This window comes from Carassius carassius, unplaced genomic scaffold (genome assembly GCF_963082965.1).
Source record: "Carassius carassius unplaced genomic scaffold, fCarCar2.1 SCAFFOLD_74, whole genome shotgun sequence".
NCBI lineage: Eukaryota > Metazoa > Chordata > Actinopteri > Cypriniformes > Cyprinidae > Carassius > Carassius carassius.
The window spans coordinates 91,080-117,684 of record NW_026775070.1 but is presented as its reverse complement, the minus strand read 5'-3'; the positions used below and the strand labels follow the sequence as shown (position 1 = coordinate 117,684).

The window sequence follows — 26,605 nt, the reverse complement described above, 5'->3', positions numbered from 1 at the left end:
TCAGAGTATCTGATGAAGCGCATGCAGCAACTCACGTAAATGATGTGCGTATCGCAGCTGGAAGACGTCACAGCCGTGGACGTGATGGTACAGAGTCTTCTCAATCAGATCCTGCGGCTCGTAACCCGTTAACTCAGCCACCCTGACACATGAAGAAAGGGCTTTCATTCACTGTGGATCTCATGAAACTCTGCTGTGGACATTTCTCAAGAAACGGCAGTTTGAGCAGATCTGTGCTGTTTTTGTGTTTATTCCACTGGCTAGAAATGTTTAATGGTTAAGAATCACAGCTGATATTTATTCCGTGGCCACCCCTGGCCAGTTTAAATTTTAGTAGCATCAGTTATGCATTTCATCCCTAATGCACAGCCAGACAGGCAAGCCGCTCTAGACCTTCGATCACACACAGTAGCCCCCGCCCCTCCCCCGATGCCGCTGTTGCGCGCTCAGACAGCAACAGGTCAGCGCGTGCCCGTCAGTCAACAATTCCAAAAGAAGTTAGAAGACGAAGAAGATTACCGGTAAGTAAATAAGTCAAAAAATATTCTTTAGTAAAAGAAGACGGGGAATTGTGTGTCGTGACGTGTTTTTTAAGTGCCAAATGGTTACAGTATACTGTTACAGCAGCTTTTTGATGTGTCTTTGACACGTTTTGACAAGAGTTAACGTTACCTAGCTAACGTCGTTAGCTGGTGCATGTTATGTCAATTTTCAGACAATGAAGAGAAAGTCCACTGACATCTCTTCTTATTTTAAGAAGAAAAGTACAGAAGGAGGAGTGAAAGAGATGGCAGGGGAGCAAGAGAGGCTTAGTAATAGTGAGGAGGAGGAGGAGGATGGAGGAGAGGAACAGACAGAGCAGCATGACAAGGATACACAGCCAGCATTAGTGACAGAACACAATGACGAGGAAAAACAGACAGAAGCAGCCCAGGGACAGTCAGCACCATTGGTCACAGAAGCGTGGCAGGACACGGCAAAAGCAGGTGTTAGACGTGTTCCTGGACCAAAAGGTGAAGTAACGATCACGTGGCCCTAATAATGAAATTGATGGCTAGCCTACATAGTAACATCATCTGGAGAAATGTATGTTTTGTTTAGTGTGTTTCCATTAAAATACAAATCATGACATAATCACTTAAAGCGTTTTGATTCATGTTTATTAGTAGTTGAGTTTTATTAGTCTGAATAGAAATGCCTATAGGTCGTTATTACAGCTATGATTGATAATTAAGAGAGGGTATTATTATTATTATTATTGTTATTAGTATCATTATTATCATTATTATTTTAATATCAGAATAACTGATTTTGCCTCTGGTTTCATTATAGATATCTCCCAGTCAAGAGCAGAGCAGCCCAAGCAGCCACATCTGAAAATCTACCCTCGTACCTATCAAGGAGACAGAAGACGATGCTTCTCTAAAGACTGGTACAACACACATAAATGGCTGGAATACTCTCAGAGTAAAGACTCTGCCTACTGTTATGCCTGCCGGCACTTCAGTCTCCCCTCCTCAGGTGATTCAGTATTTACATCTGAAGAGGGGTTCAAACATTGGAAAAAGGCAACCTTCAAAGATGGGGGACTTTTAGGTCATGCCAAATCTGAAGCACATACTAATGCAATGTTAGCATGGGCAGAGCATGAAAAATCCACTGCAAGCACATCCTCTCTCTCAGCCTCCTTAAATGCGGAATACAATAAATTAGTGAAGGAAAATAGGGAGTACATTAAAGTTGTTGGAGAAACCCTGCTTCTCACAGCTACACAGAACATAGCACAGAGAGCACATAAAGAATCAGAAGGTGAGAATAAAGGAAACTTTCTCGCTATTATGGAACTGCTAGCCAAACACAATCCCACAGTCAAAAGAAAAATGACAAGTCAAAGAAATGCAACATATCTTGGGCATGACACACAAAATGAAATAATTGATTGTCTAGCTGAAATGGTCCGCACTTCAGTAACTAGTGAAGTTTCCCAAATTGAGGCTTTCAGCATTTTGGTTGATGAGACTAAAGACCTAAGCAAAAAAGAACAGATGTCCTTTGTAATAAGATACTATTACAATGGGTCAGTATGTGAGAGCTTCCTTGCCTTTGAGGCAGCGCAGCGCCTTGATGCTGCAGCACTTTCACAGAAAATAATTCCAATTTTGCAGAAGCATGGTCTTGACTACAAAAACCACCTTGTAGGGCAAGCATATGACGGAGCCTCAGTCATGAGCGGAAAACACACAGGTGTGCAAGCACGCATAAAATCAGAGGCCCCATTAGCTTTTTATGTGCACTGCAATGCACATTGTTTAAATTTAGTATTAGTTGACAGTGTGAAATGCATCCCTGAAGCTAATTGCTTCTTTTCTCTTTTGCAGAAACTGTATGTTTTTGTGTCAGGGTCATATGTGCACCAAAGATGGCTTGAGGTACAGAGGGAGATGTTTCAGGGGGCCCCAAGAGAGTTACAAAGACTGGTAGAGACACGGTGGGCATGTAGGTATAATGCTTGCAAGACAGTGAGAGACAGACTGTCAGCCATCATAAGTCTACTAAAAGAAATATCAGAAGAGCAAAATGGTGACAGAGCTGTAGAGGCAAGAGGTTTATTAGCCCAAATAGATCTCAAGTTTGTTATCCTCCTTGTAACATTCACCAGTGTTCTTGGTGAGATAAAATATCTGTCAGATATTTTACAGTCCCCACAACTTGATTTGGGCACAGCTGTCACACTTGTTGACTCTCTTGTTGACACATTGGAGAGTTTCAGAGAGGGCTCTCTCTTTAATGACATCTGGGACAATACTTTAACTCTTACTGAGCAATGCAACATCAGTGCCACACCTTCAGGTCGTCAGGTCAGACCAAGCTCTTTGCTTGAAGGGCAAATTACTTGTTCACTCCAATAGTTCAAAGACAAGAGAGAACAGAGAAAGAGTCCTTTCGGACAGGTTCATTCATTCCAGTTATTGATGTGCTTCTCTCTGAGGTGAAGAGAAGATTTTCTAAAGAAAATTGTGTCAATGAAAGGGATACAGGCCTTGAATCCGTGCAGTGCCATATTTTGTGAGAAAGATGTAGTGTTTCCATTTGCCTCACAATACAACTGCAGTACTGAGGATCTACAATATGAGATCCCTCAGCTTAAGCGCATTCTTGAGAGGAAGCAAAGTAGTGGTCAGGAAACACCAAAGACATTAATAGAGCTCACTGTCTTTCTGGAGCCATTTAAGGAGGTCTTCCACCAAATGTTTAAACTGTGCAAAATTGCACTTGCACTACCCGTGAGCACTGCATCCTGTGAGCGCAGTTTTTCTAAGCTAAAGTTACTCAAAACTGCCTTGAGAAGTACCATGGCTGATGAGCGTTTAAGCAATTTGGGTGTGCTGAGTGTAGAATCAAGAAGGGCTAGGGCCATAAATCTTGATGACTTTGTGGATGTGTTTGCCAAAAAACATAGTAATAGGCGAATAAAGCTATTCTGAAGTCTGGTAATCAGAATCAGAGACTATTGATCCCTGTTGGGAAGTTCTTTTTGTAACAGTAATAATTATTTTTGTTTTACATTAAGCAAAGATATAAATGTTTCTTACACATACTGTATTGCCTGGTAATCAGAATAACGCTATTGATCCCTATTGGGAAAGTCCTGTTACATAAAGCAAAGATGTGATTGTTTCTGTACTTACTTTTATTTGTATCTGCCAGCATCTGCTTTTCCCCAGTAACTGTTTTTTGTTTGCAATAAATGTACACCTTATGCCAAATATAATTGCAAAATAAAACAGAATTGTTGTGCAACTCAAAATGTTAACTGTACTGTTATTAGTCTATGCACATTATATAATTAGTAAAATTAAATATAACACAATAAACCAAAGTATATCAGTAGGAGTTTCCTTAAGTCTTTCTGATAGTTTTCTACAGGCCGGTTTACTACACCAGTAGAATAAAATTCTGAAATTATGGTTTCTAGTTTTGGTGTGCCACCCCAAGATTTTAAGTGGCCCCATCTGGCCACCCCTATGAAAAATTTCTGGAGGCACCACTGCTGAAAGCACTAGTCAGTGTGGAAATGGAAGATCGTCAGGGTTTCTGCGGGTCTTAAAAAAATCTTAATTCACAGAATTAAAATCAGAGATAAAGTTGAGGTATTAAATGTTGCCTTAACTGCTGAAAATGAATCTCTTCCTCAGTTTTCCAGTACAAATATCTAAACATCCTTAAATCAAGAATCATTTACTGAAGATGAGAAGTCATGTTTTCTGAGAAACTGAACAAAATGAAGTGAGTTTATAAGTTAAAACAAGAACAAATATCTCCAAGTGAGGAATAAAACTTTTTTAGATTTTTTCTGAGCTCACTGACAGATATTTGCTTTAGTTTTATCTTAAACTCACTTCATTTTGACAAAAAGACTTAGTCATTTCTCATCTGCAGTAAATGATTCTTGATTTAAAAATCTTTTCACTGGAAAGCAAGAAAGAAATACTTGTTTCATGAGTTAGCAGAAGTGCAGTAAGTTATTTCTCTAGTGGTTAATCTGAAGCCTTTAGCGGTTTTTTTATCTATCATAAGCTGTTTTTTCAAACTTTAAATTATTGCTAATACAATAGTCACATTAAAAGATCATAACGACAAATTGTGTTCCCTACAGTTTTTTTTTTACTTCTTACTTGGTCCTAAAACACCTTCAATTTGCTTTCATAAAACCTGCAGAAACCCTGGTCAAGCGGAGCACATTGCATTGTGGGATACAGTAGTATAATCAGTGTCTTGCAGGTATTCTGTGCATGCTGAGACCCCTTCTCATGTGGGTTGAGCTGAAGCTCACCTGCTGTCCAGAAAGATGAGTTTGAGGTCCAGACTGGCGCGGAACATGAACATGTTGCTGTGGAGTTTGATCTCGGTGACACCGCTGGGAGGAAGAGACTGACCGACCGCCACCAGCCCCAAGATCTGATAGCACGACTCGTACAGAGACACATCCATCACCACCTGACGGATCTTCAGGTAACCGCTGCAGTGGATCACCTGCACACATCAGATGGGTAAAGTGTGTGGAAGCTTCAGATCCACCGCCTTCTCATCTGGAGAGCAGCTCGAGCTGAGAGTGTGTGTGAGACTGCTGAAAGTCCAAGGAATGAGCTCCACTCACTCACTCACTCAGTCAAACTCACACTTACTCACACTCTCACTCACACACTGACACTCACATTCACTCACACACTCACTCACTCGCTCACACTCACTCACTCGCTCACACTCACACACTGACACTCACATTCACTCACACACTCACTCACTCGCTCACACTCACTCACTCGCTCACACTCACACACTGACACTCACATTCACTCACACACTGACACTCACATTCACTCACACACTCACTCACTCGCTCACACTCACTCACTCGCTCACACTCACACACTGACACTCACATTCACTCACACACTGACACTCACATTCACTCACACACTCACTCACTCGCTCACACTCACTCACTCGCTCACACTCACACACTGACACTCACATTCACTCACACACTGACACTCACATTCACTCACACACTCACTCACTCGCTCACACTCACTCACTCGCTCACACTCACACACTGACACTCACATTCACTCACACACTGACACTCACATTCACTCACACACTCACTCGCTCACACTCACACACTGACACTCACATTCACTCACACACTCACTCACTCGCTCACACTCACACACTGACACTCACATTCACTCACACACTGACACTCACATTCACTCACACACTGACACTCACATTCACTCACACACTGACACTCACATTCACTCACACACTGACACTCACATTCATTCACACACTCACTCACTCGCTCACACTCACACACTGACACTCACATTCACTCACACACTGACACTCACATTCATTCACACACTCACTCACTCGCTCACACTCACACACTGACACTCACATTCACTCACACACTGACACTCACATTCATTCACACACTCACTCACTCGCTCACACTCACACACTGACACTCACATTCACTCACACACTGACACTCACATTCACTCACACACTGACACTCACATTCATTCACACACTCACTCACTCGCTCACACTCACACACTGACACTCACATTCACTCACACACTGACACTCACATTCACTCACACACTCACTCACTCGCTCACACTCACTCACTCGCTCACACTCACACACTGACACTCACATTCACTCACACACTGACACTCACATTCACTCACACACTCACTCACTCGCTCACACTCACACACTGACACTCACATTCACTCACACACTCACTCACTCGCTCACACTCACACACTGACACTCACATTCACTCACACACTGACACTCACATTCACTCACACACTCACTCACTCGCTCACACTCACTCACTCGCTCACACTCACACACTGACACTCACATTCACTCACACACTGACACTCACATTCACTCACACACTCACTCACTCGCTCACACTCACACACTGACACTCACATTCACTCACACACTCACTCACTCGCTCACACTCACACACTGACACTCACATTCACTCACACACTCACTCGCTCACACTCACACACTGACACTCACATTCACTCACACACTCACTCACTCGCTCACACTCACACACTGACACTCACATTCACTCACACACTGACACTCACATTCACTCACTCACACACTCACTCGCTCACACTCACACACTGACACTCACATTCACTCACACACTCACTCACTCGCTCACACTCACACACTGACACTCACATTCACTCACACACTGACACTCACATTCACTCACACACTCACTCGCTCACACTCACACACTGACACTCACATTCACTCACACACTGACACTCACATTCACTCACACACTCACTCGCTCACACTCACACACTGACACTCACATTCACTCACACACTGACACTCACATTCACTCACACACTCACTCGCTCACACTCACACACTCACTCACTCGCTCACACTCACACACTGACACTCACATTCACTCACACACTCACTCACTCGCTCACACTCACACACTGACACTCACATTCACTCACACACTGACACTCACACACTCACTCACTCGCTCACACTCACACACTGACACTCACATTCACTCACACACTGACACTCACATTCACTCACACACTCACTCACTCGCTCACACTCACACACTGACACTCACATTCACTCACACACTCACTCACTCGCTCACACTCACACACTGACACTCACATTCACTCACACACTCACTCACTCGCTCACACTCACACACTCACTCACTCGCTCACACTCACACACTCACTCACTCGCTCACACTCACACACTGACACTCACATTCACTCACACACTCACTCACTCGCTCACACTCACACACTCACTCACTCGCTCACACTCACACACTCACTCACTCGCTCACACTCACACACTCACTAACTCGCTCACACTCACACACTGACACTCACATTCACTCACACTCACTCACTCGCTCACACACTCACTCACTCGCTCACGCACACACTGACACTCACATTCACTCACACACTGACACTCACATTCACTCACACACTGACACTCACATTCACTCACACACTGACACTCACATTCACTCACACACTCACTCGCTCACACTCACACACTGACACTCACATTCACTCACACACTCACTCACTCGCTCACACTCACACACTGACACTCACACACTCACTCACTCGCTCACACTCACACACTGACACTCACATTCACTCACACACTCACTCACTCGCTCACACTCACACACTGACACTCACATTCACTCACACACTCACTCACTCGCTCACACTCACACACTGACACTCACATTCACTCACACACTGACACTCACATTCACTCACACACTCACTCACTCACACTCACACACTGACACTCACATTCACTCACACACTGACACTCACATTCACTCACACACTCACTCGCTCACACTCACACACTGACACTCACATTCACTCACACACTGACACTCACATTCACTCACACACTCACTCACTCGCTCACACTCACACACTGACACTCACATTCACTCACACACTGACACTCACATTCACTCACACACTGACACTCACATTCATTCACACACTCACTCACTCGCTCACACTCACACACTGACACTCACATTCACTCACACACTGACACTCACATTCACTCACACACTCACTCACTCGCTCACACTCACTCACTCGCTCACACTCACACACTGACACTCACATTCACTCACACACTGACACTCACATTCACTCACACACTCACTCACTCGCTCACACTCACACACTGACACTCACATTCACTCACACACTCACTCACTCGCTCACACTCACACACTGACACTCACATTCACTCACACACTCACTCACTCGCTCACACTCACACACTGACACTCACATTCACTCACACACTGACACTCACATTCACTCACACACTCACTCACTCGCTCACACTCACTCACTCGCTCACACTCACACACTGACACTCACATTCACTCACACACTGACACTCACATTCACTCACACACTCACTCACTCGCTCACACTCACACACTGACACTCACATTCACTCACACACTCACTCACTCGCTCACACTCACACACTGACACTCACATTCACTCACACACTCACTCGCTCACACTCACACACTGACACTCACATTCACTCACACACTCACTCGCTCACACTCACACACTGACACTCACATTCACTCACACACTGACACTCACATTCACTCACTCACACACTCACTCGCTCACACTCACACACTGACACTCACATTCACTCACACACTGACACTCACATTCACTCACACACACACTCACTCGCTCACACTCACACACTGACACTCACATTCACTCACACACTCACTCACTCGCTCACACTCACACACTGACACTCACATTCACTCACACACTCACTCGCTCACACTCACACACTGACACTCACATTCACTCACACACTCACTCACTCGCTCACACTCACACACTAACACTCACATTCACTCACACACTGACACTCACATTCACTCACACACTCACTCACTCGCTCACACTCACACACTGACACTCACATTCACTCACACACTCACTCACTCACATTCACTCACACACTCACTCACTCGCTCACACTCACACACTGACACTCACATTCACTCACACACTGACACTCACATTCACTCACACACTGACACTCACATTCACTCACACACTCACTCACTCGCTCACACTCACTCACTCGCTCACACTCACACACTGACACTCACACACTGACACTCACATTCACTCACACACTCACTCACTCGCTCACACTCACACACTGACACTCACATTCACTCACACACTCACTCACTCGCTCACACTCACACACTGACACTCACATTCACTCACACACTCACTCGCTCACACTCACACACTGACACTCACATTCACTCACACACTCACTCACTCGCTCACACTCACACACTGACACTCACATTCACTCACACACTGACACTCACATTCACTCACTCACACACTCACTCGCTCACACTCACACACTGACACTCACATTCACTCACACACTCACTCACTCGCTCACACTCACACACTGACTCACATTCACTCACACACTGACACTCACATTCACTCACACACTCACTCGCTCACACTCACACACTGACACTCACATTCACTCACACACTGACACTCACATTCACTCACACACTCACTCGCTCACACTCACACACTGACACTCACATTCACTCACACACTGACACTCACATTCACTCACACACTCACTCGCTCACACTCACACACTCACTCACTCGCTCACACTCACACACTGACACTCACATTCACTCACACACTCACTCGCTCACACTCACACACTCACTCACTCGCTCACACTCACACACTGACACTCACATTCACTCACACACTGACACTCACATTCACTCACACACTCACTCACTCGCTCACACTCACACACTGACACTCACATTCACTCACACACTCACTCACTCGCTCACACTCACACACTGACACTCACATTCACTCACACACTCACTCACTCGCTCACACTCACACACTCACTCACTCGCTCACACTCACACACTCACTCACTCGCTCACACTCACACACTGACACTCACATTCACTCACACACTCACTCACTCGCTCACACTCACACACTCACTCACTCGCTCACACTCACACACTCACTCACTCGCTCACACTCACACACTCACTAACTCGCTCACACTCACACACTGACACTCACATTCACTCACACACTCACTCACTCGCTCACACACTCACTCACTCGCTCACACACACACTGACACTCACATTCACTCACACACTGACACTCACATTCACTCACACACTGACACTCACATTCACTCACACACTGACACTCACATTCACTCACACACTCACTCGCTCACACTCACACACTGACACTCACATTCACTCACACACTCACTCACTCGCTCACACTCACACACTGACACTCACATTCACTCACACACTCACTCACTCGCTCACACTCACACACTGACACTCACATTCACTCACACACTCACTCACTCGCTCACACTCACACACTGACACTCACATTCACTCACACACTCACTCACTCGCTCACACTCACACACTGACACTCACATTCACTCACACACTGACACTCACATTCACTCACACACTCACTCGCTCGCTCACACTCACACACTGACACTCACATTCACTCACACACTGACACTCACATTCACTCACACACTCACTCGCTCACACTCACACACTGACACTCACATTCACTCACACACTGACACTCACATTCACTCACACACTCACTCACTCGCTCACACTCACACACTGACACTCACATTCACTCACACACTGACACTCACATTCACTCACACACTGACACTCACATTCATTCACACACTCACTCACTCACACTCACTCACACACTGACACTCACATTCACTCACACACTGACACTCACATTCACTCACACACTCACTCACTCGCTCACACTCACTCACTCGCTCACACTCACACACTGACACTCACATTCACTCACACACTGACACTCACATTCACTCACACACTCACTCACTCGCTCACACTCACACACTGACACTCACATTCACTCACACACTCACTCACTCGCTCACACTCACACACTGACACTCACATTCACTCACACACTCACTCACTCGCTCACACTCACACACTGACACTCACATTCACTCACACACTGACACTCACATTCACTCACACACTCACTCACTCGCTCACACTCACTCACTCGCTCACACTCACACACTGACACTCACATTCACTCACACACTGACACTCACATTCACTCACACACTCACTCACTCGCTCACACTCACACACTGACACTCACATTCACTCACACACTCACTCACTCGCTCACACTCACACACTGACACTCACATTCACACACACTCACTCGCTCACACTCACACACTGACACTCACATTCACTCACACACTCACTCACTCGCTCACACTCACACACTGACACTCACATTCACTCACACACTGACACTCACATTCACTCACTCACACACTCACTCGCTCACACTCACACACTGACACTCACATTCACTCACACACTCACTCACTCGCTCACACTCACACACTGACACTCACATTCACTCACACACTGACACTCACATTCACTCACACACTCACTCGCTCACACTCACACACTGACACTCACATTCACTGACACTCACATTCACTCACACACTCACTCGCTCACACTCACACACTGACACTCACATTCACTCACACACTGACACTCACATTCACTCACACACTCACTCACTCGCTCACACTCACACACTGACACTCACATTCACTCACACACTGACACTCACATTCACTCACACACTCACTCACTCGCTCACACTCACACACTGACACTCACATTCACTCACACACTGACACTCACACACTCACTCACTCGCTCACACTCACACACTGACACTCACATTCACTCACACACTGACACTCACATTCACTCACACACTCACTCACTCGCTCACACTCACACACCGACACTCACATTCACTCACACACTCACTCACTCGCTCACACTCACACACTGACACTCACATTCACTCACACACTCACTCACTCGCTCACACTCACACACTCACTCACTCGCTCACACTCACACACTCACTCACTCGCTCACACTCACACACTGACACTCACATTCACTCACACACTCACTCACTCGCTCACACTCACACACTCACTCACTCGCTCACACTCACACACTCACTCACTCGCTCACACTCACACACTCACTCACTCGCTCACACTCACACACTCACTAACTCGCTCACACTCACACACTCACTCACTCGCTCACACACTCACTCACTCGCTCACACACACACTGACACTCACATTCACTCACACACTGACACTCACATTCACTCACACACTGACACTCACATTCACTCACACACTGACACTCACATTCACTCACACACTCACTCGCTCACACTCACACACTGACACTCACATTCACTCACACACTCACTCACTCGCTCACACTCACACACTGACACTCACATTCACTCACACACTCACTCACTCGCTCACACTCACACACTGACACTCACATTCACTCACACACTCACTCACTCGCTCACACTCACACACTGACACTCACATTCACTCACACACTCACTCACTCGCTCACACTCACACACTGACACTCACATTCACTCACACACTCACTCACTCGCTCACACTCACACACTGACACTCACATTCACTCACACACTGACACTCACATTCACTCACACACTCACTCGCTCACACTCACACACTGACACTCACATTCACTCACACACTGACACTCACATTCACTCACACACTCACTCACTCGCTCACACTCACACACTGACACTCACATTCACTCACACACTGACACTCACATTCACTCACACACTCACTCGCTCACACTCACACACTGACACTCACATTCATTCACACACTCACTCACTCGCTCACACTCACACACTGACACTCAAATTCACTCACACACTCACTCACTCGCTCACACTCACACACTGACACTCACATTCACTCACACACTGACACTCACATTCACTCACACACTCACTCGCTCACACTCACACACTGACACTCACATTCACTCACACACTCACTCACTCGCTCACACTCACACACTGACACTCACATTCACTCACACACTGACACTCACATTCACTCACACACTCACTCGCTCACACTCACACACTGACACTCACATTCACTCACACACTGACACTCACATTCACTCACACACTCACTCACTCGCTCACACTCACACACTGACACTCACATTCACTCACACACTGACACTCACATTCACTCACACACTCACTCGCTCACACTCACACAGACACTCACATTCATTCACACACTCACTCACTCGCTCACACTCACACACTGACACTCACATTCACTCACACACTCACTCACTCGCTCACACTCACACACTGACACTCACATTCACTCACACACTGACACTCACATTCACTCACACACTCACTCGCTCACACTTACACACTGACACTCACATTCATTCACACACTCACTCACTCGCTCACACTCACACACTGACACTCACATTCACTCACACACTCACTCACTCGCTCACACTCACACACTGACACTCACATTCACTCACACACTGACACTCACATTCACTCACACACTCACTCGCTCACACTCACACACTGACACTCACATTCACTCACACACTCACTCACTCGCTCACACTCACACACTGACACTTACATTCACTCACACACTCACTCACTCACTCACTCACACTCACACACTGACACTCACATTCACTCACACACTCACTCACTCGCTCACACTCACACACTGACACTCACATTTACTCACACACTGACACTCACATTCACTCACACACTGACACTCACATTCACTCACACACTGACACTCACATTCACTCACTCGCTCACACTCACACACTGACACTCACATTCACTCACACACTGACACTCACATTCACTCACACACTCACTCACTCGCTCACACTCACACACTGACACTCACATTCATTCACACACTGACACTCACATTCACTCACTCACACACTCACTCGCTCACACTCACACACTGACACTCACATTCACTCACACACTGACACTCACATTCACTCACACACTGACACTCACATTCACTCACACACTGACACTCACATTCACTCACACACTCACTCACTCGCTCACACTCACACACTGACACTCACATTCACTCACACACTCACTCACTCGCTCACACTCACACACTGACACTCACATTCACTCACACACTCACTCACTCGCTCACACTCACACACTGACACTCACATTCACTCACACACTCACTCACTCGCTCACACTCACACACTGACACTCACATTCACTCACACACTCACTCACTCGCTCACACTCACACACTGACACTCACATTCACTCACACACTGACACTCACATTCACTCACACACTCACTCGCTCACACTCACACACTGACACTCACATTCACTCACACACTGACACTCACATTCACTCACACACTCACTCACTCGCTCACACTCACACACTGACACTCACATTCACTCACACACTGACACTCACATTCACTCACACACTGACACTCACATTCACTCACACACTCACTCGCTCACACTCACACACTGACACTCACATTCACTCACACACTCACTCACTCGCTCACACTCACACACTGACACTCACATTCACTCACACACTCACTCACTCGCTCACACTCACACACTGACACTCACATTCACTCACACACTGACACTCACATTCACTCACACACTCACTCGCTCACACTCACACACTGACACTCACATTCACTCACACACTGACACTCACATTCACTCACACACTCACTCACTCGCTCACACTCACACACTGACACTCACATTCACTCACACACTGACACTCACATTCACTCACACACTGACACTCACATTCACTCACACACTCACTCGCTCACACTCACACACTGACACTCACATTCACTCACACACTGACACTCACATTCACTCACACACTCACTCGCTCACACTCACACACTGACACTCACATTCACTCACACACTCACTCACTCGCTCACACTCACACACTGACACTCACATTCACTCACACACTGACACTCACATTCACTCACACACTCACTCGCTCACACTCACACACTGACACTCACATTCACTCACACACTCACTCACTCGCTCACACTCACACACTCACTCACTCGCTCACACTCACACACTGACACTCACATTCACTCACACACTGACACTCACATTCACTCACACACTCACTCACTCGCTCACACTCACACACTGACACTCACATTCATTCACACACTCACTCACTCGCTCACACTCACACACTGACACTCACACTCACTCGCTCACACTCACACACTGACACTCACACTCTCTCACTCACACTCACACACTGACACTCACATTCACTCACTCACTCAAACTCACACTTACTCACACTCTCACTCACACATTCACTCACACACTCACACACACACTGACACTCACATTCACTCACTCACTCGCTCACACACACACACTGACACTCTCATTCACGCACTCACTCACACTCACTCACATACTCACACTCACACACTGACACTCACATTCACTCACTCACTCACTCACACTCACTCACATACTCACACTCACACACTAACACTCACATTCACTCACACACTCACTCACTCGCTCACACTCACACACTGACACTCACATTCACTCACTCACTCACACTCACTCACATACTCACACTCACACACTGACACTCACATTCACTCACTCACTCAAACTCACACTTACTCACACTCTCACTCACACATTCACTCACACACTCACACACACACTGACACTCACATTCACTCACACACTCACTCACTCGCTCACACTGACACTCACATTCACTCACTTTTAGGGATGGGAACCGAAAACCGGTTTTTATTCAGAACCGGTTTTGTTCTTTGAAAATAACCGGAACCGTGAGCAATTTCTAAGTTTCGGTTCCGAGAACGGTTCTGGTGCAACACGTGACCAAGTGCTGTGAGCAGCCTTGCGCCGGTGTTCTGAATATTCAGCGTTTCCCGAAAAGCAGCGGTTCTCAATTGCAGTCCTCACGCCCCACTGCTCTTCACATTTTGAACGTTTCTCTTAGCGCTTCAGACATTTGTTCTATTCGAACATAAGTGCCCTGCGAAGTGGTCACAGGATATTCAGCCATGATTCCAGTTCGAAGTGAACGTAGCTGTATGTTCCAATCAAAGTGCATTGAAGTGTGCAAGAAAAAAATTGTATTGATTTACAGAGGTATATGATGTCACAGTTGTCCATGTTTAAAGACGCTGCACAGCACAAATCAGTGAATGAATGTTTCGATGTGAGGTAAACTTCAACAGATTTCCCCTGCTCAGGGAGTAGGGAGCAATGAACAATTGGAACACAGTTCATGCACGGAGTTCATTTCGAACGAGCTGATTATCTGAATCAGGTGTGTTAACAAAGAGAAACGTGCAAAATACGCATTGGAGCGCGAGGACTGGAATTGAGAACCGCTGCAGTAAAGGATGTAAGGAACCGAGTAACAGACACGCCTCCCTGCCTCTTTAATTACTGCACATTGATTCCAATGACACGCATCCACAGACTCGTTGCGTTGTCTTGTCTTTAATTGCCGAACACATTGTTTCCCACGACTGTATGTGCACTCGCGCCTTTGATAACTGCACATCGTTTTGTCTGACTGTACATCTAACGGCAGCGCGCTGCACCTGCCGCCACTAAATTACATTATATTTGTCCCATATTGTCATTAATATACATACTGGCTTCAACTTGGATCACTAAATAAATAGACTGCTATTGTTATGCAAGTATGAGGGTTAGATTATTTAGTGTACAGGTCATTTCAAGAGTGATAAACAAATTGATAGAAAATATTTATTTTAATTCATTTTAAATGTTTAAAAATGTGGAAACCACTCATTGCATCACACCATCTCCTGACTGCATTATTATTTGTAAAATAGGGAAGATTGTGTATACATGTTTAAGTTTAACCGTTTATATTTCATTAATTAAGGGAAATTAACAAGTGTCTCAGCCCTCAAGGGACTATTTGGCCAACAAGCTTATTCCTGCTTGAACAGCAAAACGTAATTGATAGTGTAAAAAACATCAACTTTGAAACACATGCTGATTGATGGACTAGCATTACTCAGCATTACTCACTACCTTCCAGCAACGCTACATTCAGTGAAGGTAAAATAGTAAAAAAACATAGTTCATTTAAAATGAAACCAGAAGCTGAACCAGAAAATTTCTAAAAATACCCCACCCTACTTATGAAGATCTTTACACTGTAATATATGTTGCATTTTGACATTGCCAACCTTTAAATTAAGTTGACAGTAAGTAATAAACAGTATTGAGCATTGAGTAGTTGAGTATTGTGCATTTTTCCTTACCACTATTTCTTAATAATTGTTTAATGATAATTGTTCCGGAATTGGAACCCGAAAATTTCTAACGATTCCCAACCCTACTCACTCTCACTCAAACTCTCACACACTGATACTCACATTCATACACTCACACTCACTCATTCACACACACACTCACACTCTCTCACTCACACACACTCACTCACACACTCACTCACACTCTCTCACTCACACTCACTAACACACTCACACACACACACTCACTCACTCTCTCACTCACACTTACTCACACACTCACATTCACTCACTCACACACTGACACTCTCACTCTCTCACTCACACTTACTCACTCACTCACTCACACCCTCACTCAAACACACACACACACACTCACTCACTCACTCACTCTCTCACTCTCTCACTCACACTTACTCACACACTCACATTCACTCACTCACACACTGACACTCTCACTCTCTCACTCACACTTACTCACTCACTCACTCTCACTCACACCCTCACTCAAACACACACACACACACACTCACTCACTCACTCACTCACTCTCTCACTCTCTCACTCACACTTACTCACACACTCACATTCACTCACTCACACACTGACACTCTCACTCTCTCACTCACACTTACTCACTCACTCACTCTCTCTCTCTCACTCTCTCACTCACTCTCACTCACACCCTCACTCAAACACACACACACACACACACACACTCACTCACTCACTCACTCTCTCATTCACACTTACTCACACACTCACATTCACTCACTCACACACTGACACTCTCACTCTCCCACTCACACTTACTCACTCACTCACTCTCTCTCTCTCACTCACTCTCACTCACACCCTCACTCAAACACACACACACACACACACTCACTCACTCACTCTCTCTCTCACTCTCTCACTCACACTTACTCACACACTCACATTCACTCACTCACACACTGACACTCTCACTCTCTCACTCACACTTACTCACTCACTCACTCTCTCTCTCTCACTCTCTCACTCACTCTCACTCACACCCTCACTCAAACACACACACACACACACACTCACTCACTCACTCTCTCTCTCACTCTCTCACTCATACTTACTCACACACTCACATTCTCTCACTCACACTCACACACTCTTGATTTATTAGCGCTAAACACAGTTGAAGAGAGACGAGCTCACCTTATAACCGCCGCTCGTGAGTCCTGCATTCCGCTTCGCCAGAACACACTTCATCCGCAGGAAGAACGAGCGCTCCAGCTCTACAACACATCAGAAGACTCGGGAGTAATGTGAACCTCATTCTCGTGGGTGTGTGTGTGTGTGTGTGTGCTCTTGTGTGTGTGTGTGTGTGTGTGTGTGTGTGTGTGTGTGTGTGTGTGTGTGCTCTTGTGTGTGTGTGTGTGTGCTCTTGTGTGTGTGTGTGTGTGTGTGTGTGTGTGTGCTCTTGTGTGTGTGTGTGTGTGTGTGTGTGTGTGTGTGTGTGTGTGTGTGTGTGTGCTCTTGTGTGTGTGTGTGTGTGTGTGAGTGAGTGTGCATGTGTGTGTGCTCTTGTTTTTGTGTTATATCAGGACACAACTCTGTATAATGTCATGGGTATGACACAGGTATTACAAGGAGAGGGTGACTTATGAGAACATAACCCATGTCCCCATTTTTCAAAACGCTTATAAATCATACAGAATGAGTTTTTTTGAGAAAGTAAAAATGCGCAAAGTTTCCTGTGAGGGTTAGGGTTAGGTGTAGGGTTGGTGTAGGGCCATAGAATATACAGTTTGTACAGTATAAAAACCATTACACCTATGGGATGAACACACTTTACACAAAAACAAACGTGTGTGTGTGTGTGTGTGTGTGTGTGTGTAAGAGAGAGAGAGAGAAAATGTGTGAGACTGTGTGTGTGTGTGTGTGTGTGTTTTACTGTAAGTGTGTACCCTGCAGGAAGTGTGGCTGCAGCGGCTGGTGTGCGCTCAGCACGGCGCTCATCTCGTCGTGGTCTGATGGATGAATGTACTCAAAGATGCTGTTACCGGTCAGTTCCACCTACAACACACACATCACATTCTGAACCATCATTCAGTCATGCTGCTTTGCCTTTTTCCAGTCAGGCGGAGTAAAGAGAAATCAGTCAAATAGCTGAAAAGTGGGGGGGAAACAGCTGAGATTAAGATGAGAATCTGTCATTTAAGAAGATTACATCAACCCACAAAAATGCCTACTGTGTGTGTGTGTGTGTGTGTGTGTCAGTGTGTGTGTGAAGCTAAGCTCCTGTTTGTCTGAAATTGATCTGCGTCCATCTCAAAGAGACAATCTGATTCCCGCTGCAAAGAGTTAATGTATAAAAAACATGATTTGCATGTGAAAACAAAAGCGGATTCTGTGCTGGACTTTGATCCATTTGTGTGTGTAAATTAGCAGGGCACACCAGACACAGGGAAGGTCACTCCACAGCACTTCAGCGACAAATGAGTTTCTGCGCAGCTGCGGCGCGGCTTGATAATCTCGTCTTTGTAGTGCGGCGGCGCATTCGTGAAGGAATGTGCACTTTACTAACCATACTATGTGCTTCACTTTAATCTGGAGTCCTGCTGCACACAATAAAGTCCTGTCAGAGTCCCAGCATAATGAGATCCCTGTCCACGCAGCTCTGGGCTCGGTCTCAGCCGCTCTGCTCACATTCTGCTCGTCCTCCAGTAAACAGCTCATTTGGATGCTCAGTAGTCAGCACACACAGGTGTTCCTGCACTAACAGCATCATTTGCGTTGTCTCTTGCGGCTGCTGATGCTTTAACTAGACAATAAACACAGCGTTGTCCCCTGAACTCACCCGTGGAGATCTTGAGCAACACAGAGAGCATCCTGGAGTTCCACACAGTCCTTTTACTTCATCAAGGTCACTGTCGACAACTGCACCATATTCTTCTTTTAATGCTCTACTAATTAAAGTTAGGCACTAATATCTCCTGACTGTAAGATGTAAATATTTAATGTCAGTCGTTGTTTTTATTATCTTGATGTGTGACTGCATTAGTAAATTGAACAGATAAAGAAGAAACTGCAATATGTTTGATTTCTTTGTCTCCTATTCTCTCCATTTTTTTGGGGTACAAATTAAATCCCTCAACCCTGATACCAACAAGTCCCTAGGATAACATGCTGACCATTAATTTCCATGAAACAGCGTATCTTTGACTTGATCTTCTGCTGTTATCCTTCTTTATTTTTTTGAAGTTGTGGAAAAGCAAGAGCAAAAATACAGTTTCCCATCATAGAAGTTGTTTATTACGCTATAGTTTATTTCTGCTTGTGAATAGAGTCCTCTGAGATATTCAGCTGAAGTTTCAGCTCATTCCTTTTGGTCTCATTTGTCCTGAAGGCCAGAGCATCTCTGACTCTTCTGTTGACTGACAGCTGAAGCTGAGATCCCGTGTGCTCTCTTCTGTCAGGACGGTGCATGGGAGAAGCCTTCGTCTCTCAGCAGTTTGTGTTTGTATAAAGTGCAAAGGGCCTAAATGCTGAAAAAACACTGGTGCCGTTTCTAGACTTTATGGAGCGAATGTTACCAAAGGACTGAATCAGCACAGAAGTATTTGTATTTTTCTGTATAGAATGTGGGCACCAGAGTTGTTTGGCTACCAACATTAGCAAAATCTATTTTGTGTTCCACAGAAGAAAGAAACTCGTCCAGGTTTGGAAGGATATCAGGGAGAGTGAATGAGCTTTATTTGGATCAGGAGTATAACACTGGGCTTTCTTAGACTGCTGCTGAAAAAAAATTCCATCACAGCTACATTTTACAACCCTGATCCTAAATTTAAAGTAACAGCACAATATCTACAAATAAAATTATTTCAAACTGTAAAAAAAAGTTTGAATTGTATTTACATTAAATTAATCAAATTCTGCAATGGTTTTCTTTAAAACAAACGCGCACACACACACACACACACACATTTTGAATGGTGATACACACAATGGGTCTCTTTACATGCTCAGATACAAAATCTAAAGATTAAACAAGCACAACCTCAGTGTTTTTCTTAGAATAGACTAGACCTGAATATCTCATAGTCTGAAATCTCAACAGTGATACTAAGCAAACAGCAGTGAATGAATTCACTTCGCATTCCCCAGATAAAATCATTCGTCGTGGCTCAGTTATGTGTGTGTTGATGTGTGTTATCACTGAGGCCCCGAACTGACCTTGATTTCATGTTAAACTCTCACCTGTGACAAACCCAGATGTACTGAAGCTGTTTCCGAGATGTACATAATTTTACCGTCAGCCGCGACGACAAACACAAACCCGTCCAGCGTCTGAAAAATACACCAGAATACATGAAAACATAAGTGCATGAAATACATGATCGTATCATTCATTTGCACAATCATCAGGTGCGTTTGAAGATATTAGCGTCGAAATGTGATATAGTTTTAAAGGCTCGCACCTGCAGCAGGTGAGATCCCAGATCTTTGGCCAGGAGGTCCAGAGGACTGACCCGTGATGACTGACCCCAGGCCTCTCCGAGCCCTCACACAAACACACAAACACACAACATTCAACACCTCAGTGCTGGCCTGCTTTAACACTGAGCACACGTCACACAGTGAGAGAAGCTCGAGCTGAACACACTCGGATAGTGTGTGTGCGTCGTGAAGAAATGATTTATTATTATCAAAGAATTCGCAAAGTGAACTGCATTATAATTAAACCTAATTTAACGGGAGTTATAAATGAGTTATATTTCCCGTTATAAATGGATCTCTCTAACTGACGTAGAGAATACGGGTGAAATGATTTAGAAGTAACAATATTATCCTGAAGCCGTAGCGTATTTATCATAAGTAGGCCTACATAAAATGAAATAATTGTATAATATTATAAAAAGGTGATTAGATAGTCAATTAAACCGCCCATCCTAACATGTTGAATGTAGATTTATACCATATTGGTAAAATGTCACTTAGAATATTTATTTGCCAGAAATATTTTTAAATGCAAAACTAAATCCTGTAGCCTATACTAAAATAATTGGCAAACAACCGCGTTTTATTACGTATCATATATTATATTAATATTATATTATACTAAGTCCATCAGAGACAAACTGACAATATGTGTAATAATTGACTCTTTACAACAGCACATTAAATAGCATAATTTAATATTGATAATCTGGAACTAATCCTGTAGCCGAAAAAGGAAATTAAGTAGGCTAATTAATTTAATTTGAATTTTGCGTTATTTATAGGCAAAGAATAAACATTTATTCGTGCTAAATTGATAGACTCTATATTAACAATTTAATCTGATGAGAGAGATTCTCGTTTTTCTACCCTTTGTGAGCATATTTTGAGATCTGTTATGACACATTGTAAATATAGATTTTGACCCGAAGTAAATAAATAAAAATAAATAAGTAAACAAATAGGCCTAGAATCTGCAGATATTTACTCCAAGCGAAAGTCTTTGACAGCGACGGAAACATAAAAATGAAATCTGCGATGATTTTAAAATGAGCTGATAAAGATTCAATTACAAACACGAGGAAAAAAACAGAAGCAATAATTATTTTCAGGAAACTGATAAATGCTATGAAATTTGAAGATCTAAAGCCATTAACTGCTTTATCAGTGCAAATCGTAATCGGTTTTATTTCAGCACGCAGAGCACATCTGATCAAAACGAATTCAGATCTTAATTTTCATTATTTTTATTCATTTTATTTTAAACTTTTGGACTTCGAGCTCTTAAATTAATTACCTTAACCAAGTATATATTTTTGGTTTGTTTGTTTTTTCTTTCAAATGCTTAAACATTCGTTCAATTAAAAAAACGGTCCGCCCTTGAAAATGTTGCTTTTTAAAAATTAATTATTAAAACATCAAAAATAAAAATAAGAAGATAAAATTAAAAGGCATTGTGAGACGATCTAATTAACTGCAAATCAACGTGATAAGTGAAGTTACATAAATGGGCCTAGTGTAAATCGGTCTGAAATCGGATCGCATCTTACCGTCTGGAAACACGGCTCTCATCTTCAGGTAGCTTGTGGTCAGTCTGATGATGGACGCTTTGTCCAGCTGAGATGTGATGGCCGAGGGCAGCGGCAACAGTTTGGCCAGTTCATAAAATTCTCCATTTTCTTTTTCTCTTCGTGTCTTCGCAGCATTCTTGGACTTTTCCTTCATGTCGGACTCAGAAGACGGACGCTGCAGTCGTTAGTCTCGGACAGAACCGGACACTATAATCATGGTCAGTCCGTCTCCTTCTACGCTTTATGAACTGTTTTCCTAGCTATTTTCCGTTTATGTTGCAGTGAATAGCCTACTATGTTACTAACCTTCCTGATAGTCCTGCTCTTTATTGTGAATTAAAATATACATGAAACGACGGAGCGACTGTAAATCTCTAAACCCGACGAAACTCTTCACACGAGGCAGGTCTTCCAGAAGAGTCATTCAATCGATCAGACAGTCATATCGCATTAGATTTCGATTCTGGTGACTTTATATACACTTTAGAAAGGCAACTGAACTCCATTTCGTCGAGAATCACAGTTCGCGTGTGAATTTGAATGGTTTAAAAGTGATAGCCTACAATAAGACTAACTTCTAATAAATCCATGACGATCAGAATACAAATAAAAATAGCAGGCTACAGATGAGTTTACGGTGAACTCTGTTCTGCTCGATGTGACCATGTTCTCCAGTCCTCCGTTTCATGAGTCCGTCTTCATTTCCATGTCAAAATCTTTCATGTTCCTTTCTGGTCCCTTGAATAGCCTTTTCCTCTCAGAGTCGGAAGAAATCCGTCCATTCGATGAGAGAGAGAGAGAGAGAGAGAGAGAGAGAAAGAGAGAGAGAGACAGAGAGAGAGAGAGAGAGAGACAGAGAGAGAGAGAGAGAGAGAGAGAGAGAGAGAGAGAGAAAGAGAGAGAGAGAGGGAGAAGGAGAGAGAAAATGACTCTCTTACGTCACACTCTTGTGGTGATGGTGATGAATGATGTCAAAGGAATAAAAAGCAACATTTAGTTTGAATTATTGAATGTCCTAAATTAGTTTTCTATATTAAATTCAGGTTTATTGACTTTTAACGATGCAGCTTGCAGTTCCCGCGTCTTCGGGAGAGTTTGTTCCATTGGTCAGGACAGATCCTGTAAAACACCAATGTTTCTCGGTGGTCAGCGGTCACTAAGCGCGCGAGCGGTCATTTTGGATGAACGTAATTTAAAGCCGGTCACATGGAGGAACTGAAAACCTTTGTCTATTTTCACTGTCACGCGAAATCTTAATATATCTGATGATATTAGTGTATATAGACCTGTCAGTTTGAATAAGTTCAGTTTTAGCCTACGTTATAGCCCTACTTAAAGCAAACCATAAACATGTTATGATTGTGAGTATAGTTGGAATCTATGACTTGAAATAATCCCGTAACATCAGTGCATTGAATATTATGCATCTGCTCTAGATTTCCATTTTGACCATCACACTTTTCAGTTCAGATATTGGGTCTTATTTACAGTTTTTTTTACAGTCGCTATAACCCATTTCTCCATATATGCCACTTTTTAAAACTCTTCACACTGTGAAGCACAACAGCTAAACTGTAGATCATTTATCATTGCTTTGGTACCGAATGCTTAAAATGAAAGCATCTTTCAAATGAGATGAATTATTCTCTCAGCTGCAGCTGAACTCAGAGATCCACACGTTCAACACTCAACTACTCATTCAAAACACAGCACAGAAATCAATATTGAAATATATTCCAAAAACATGAAACACTGTCGAGATAACAGCTACACAGGTGTGAGTCTTTCAATTTCATTCCCATAAATACAAAAAGGTAAACCTGATGAATAATGTTGTGCAGTAATGCAATTATGAAGTGTGAAGCATCTGCTCAATCTGATCTGTGTGTAAAGAAATTTTCTATAAGAAAACACCGTGTAATGCCCCTGTTGTTGGTGTTTTAGGACAGTGTTTTATGGGAAATAAAGTGTTTGTTTGCTAGGGTTATGAAGACTGAGTTGATTTGAGACTATATAAAGTGTTTTGATAGTTTTCATTCATTTTCAATGTGAAATGTATTGCTGTGTCAAACTGGAAGTTGGTAAGGAGAACTGTGTGAAGAGTTTTGAAAAGTATTTGTAAACGAGTCCTAGCGATAAGAACCGTGATGCGTTTGCTCATGTAATTTGGAAGTCGGACTGGAACACATTTGGTGCAGTTTGCACATTCATTAGAGACGGCTCTGGGTGGATAATGCAGGAAGAGACCACCGCTCTCTCTCAGGCTTTCCAAACCCAGCCTGCCTCAGTATAGCACAGAAATCCACACCGTGCTCTTTCAGGTCAGCGAGCAGAAACAGAAAGCGTTGTCTGTGAGGACTGTGAGTCAGAGAGAGAGGAGCAGAAGTCCCGCTCGTTATCGTCTCTCTTCCAGGTGTTCAGCTCACAGTTTTTCACCTCTTGAAGTGTTTTCCTCTGAGCTGGAGCGATCAGTCTTTCAGGTCAATCGCAATTTAAAATGTCGTGTAGAGGAAAATCCGCACGTGCAGACGGCAGGGCATCAGAAACGGAGAGAGAAGCACTCCGATCGGCTGTTAGGATAACACATGTACATATGCATCTCTAATAAACGGCAGCATTTATGAGCGGATAATGAGTGCGAAACTAAAGCTGATCAGCTGAGATGAAACTGTACTGGAGTCCGCGTAGCTCCCAAAGTTTCTCACAATATGAAGAGAGAAAATATACGAGGTGTCGGGCTCTGATGATTAATGAGGAGTTTAAGCTCTCCGATCAAGCGTTTGCTCTGGTGACACTCGAGAAGGAGGAGATCTCAGTCCGTCTGTAAAATCACATCCAGACTCACAGACTTTATCAGAGCTGAGGAGCCGATCCAAACTCACTCTTATAGAATCGGCTCCGATCAGATATCGGTCAGACCGATCCTAAT

The 26,605-nt window shown here is 44.1% G+C and overlaps 1 protein-coding gene across 1 annotated transcript; it reads right to left on the bottom strand.

Moving 5' to 3' along the window:
* Window positions 1–24,447, bottom strand: LOC132134581 (single-minded homolog 2-like). Its single transcript, XM_059547115.1, has 7 exons — window positions 23,656–24,447; window positions 22,087–22,169; window positions 21,866–21,955; window positions 19,573–19,681; window positions 18,821–18,900; window positions 4,835–5,034; window positions 1–142 (listed from the first exon to the last, which is right to left on the bottom strand). Exons 1-7 carry the CDS (start codon window positions 23,828–23,830, stop codon window positions 1–3), a joined length of 879 nt encoding a protein of 292 aa, XP_059403098.1. The 5' UTR covers window positions 23,831–24,447.
* Between the last annotated feature and the right edge of the window lie 2,158 nt (window positions 24,448–26,605).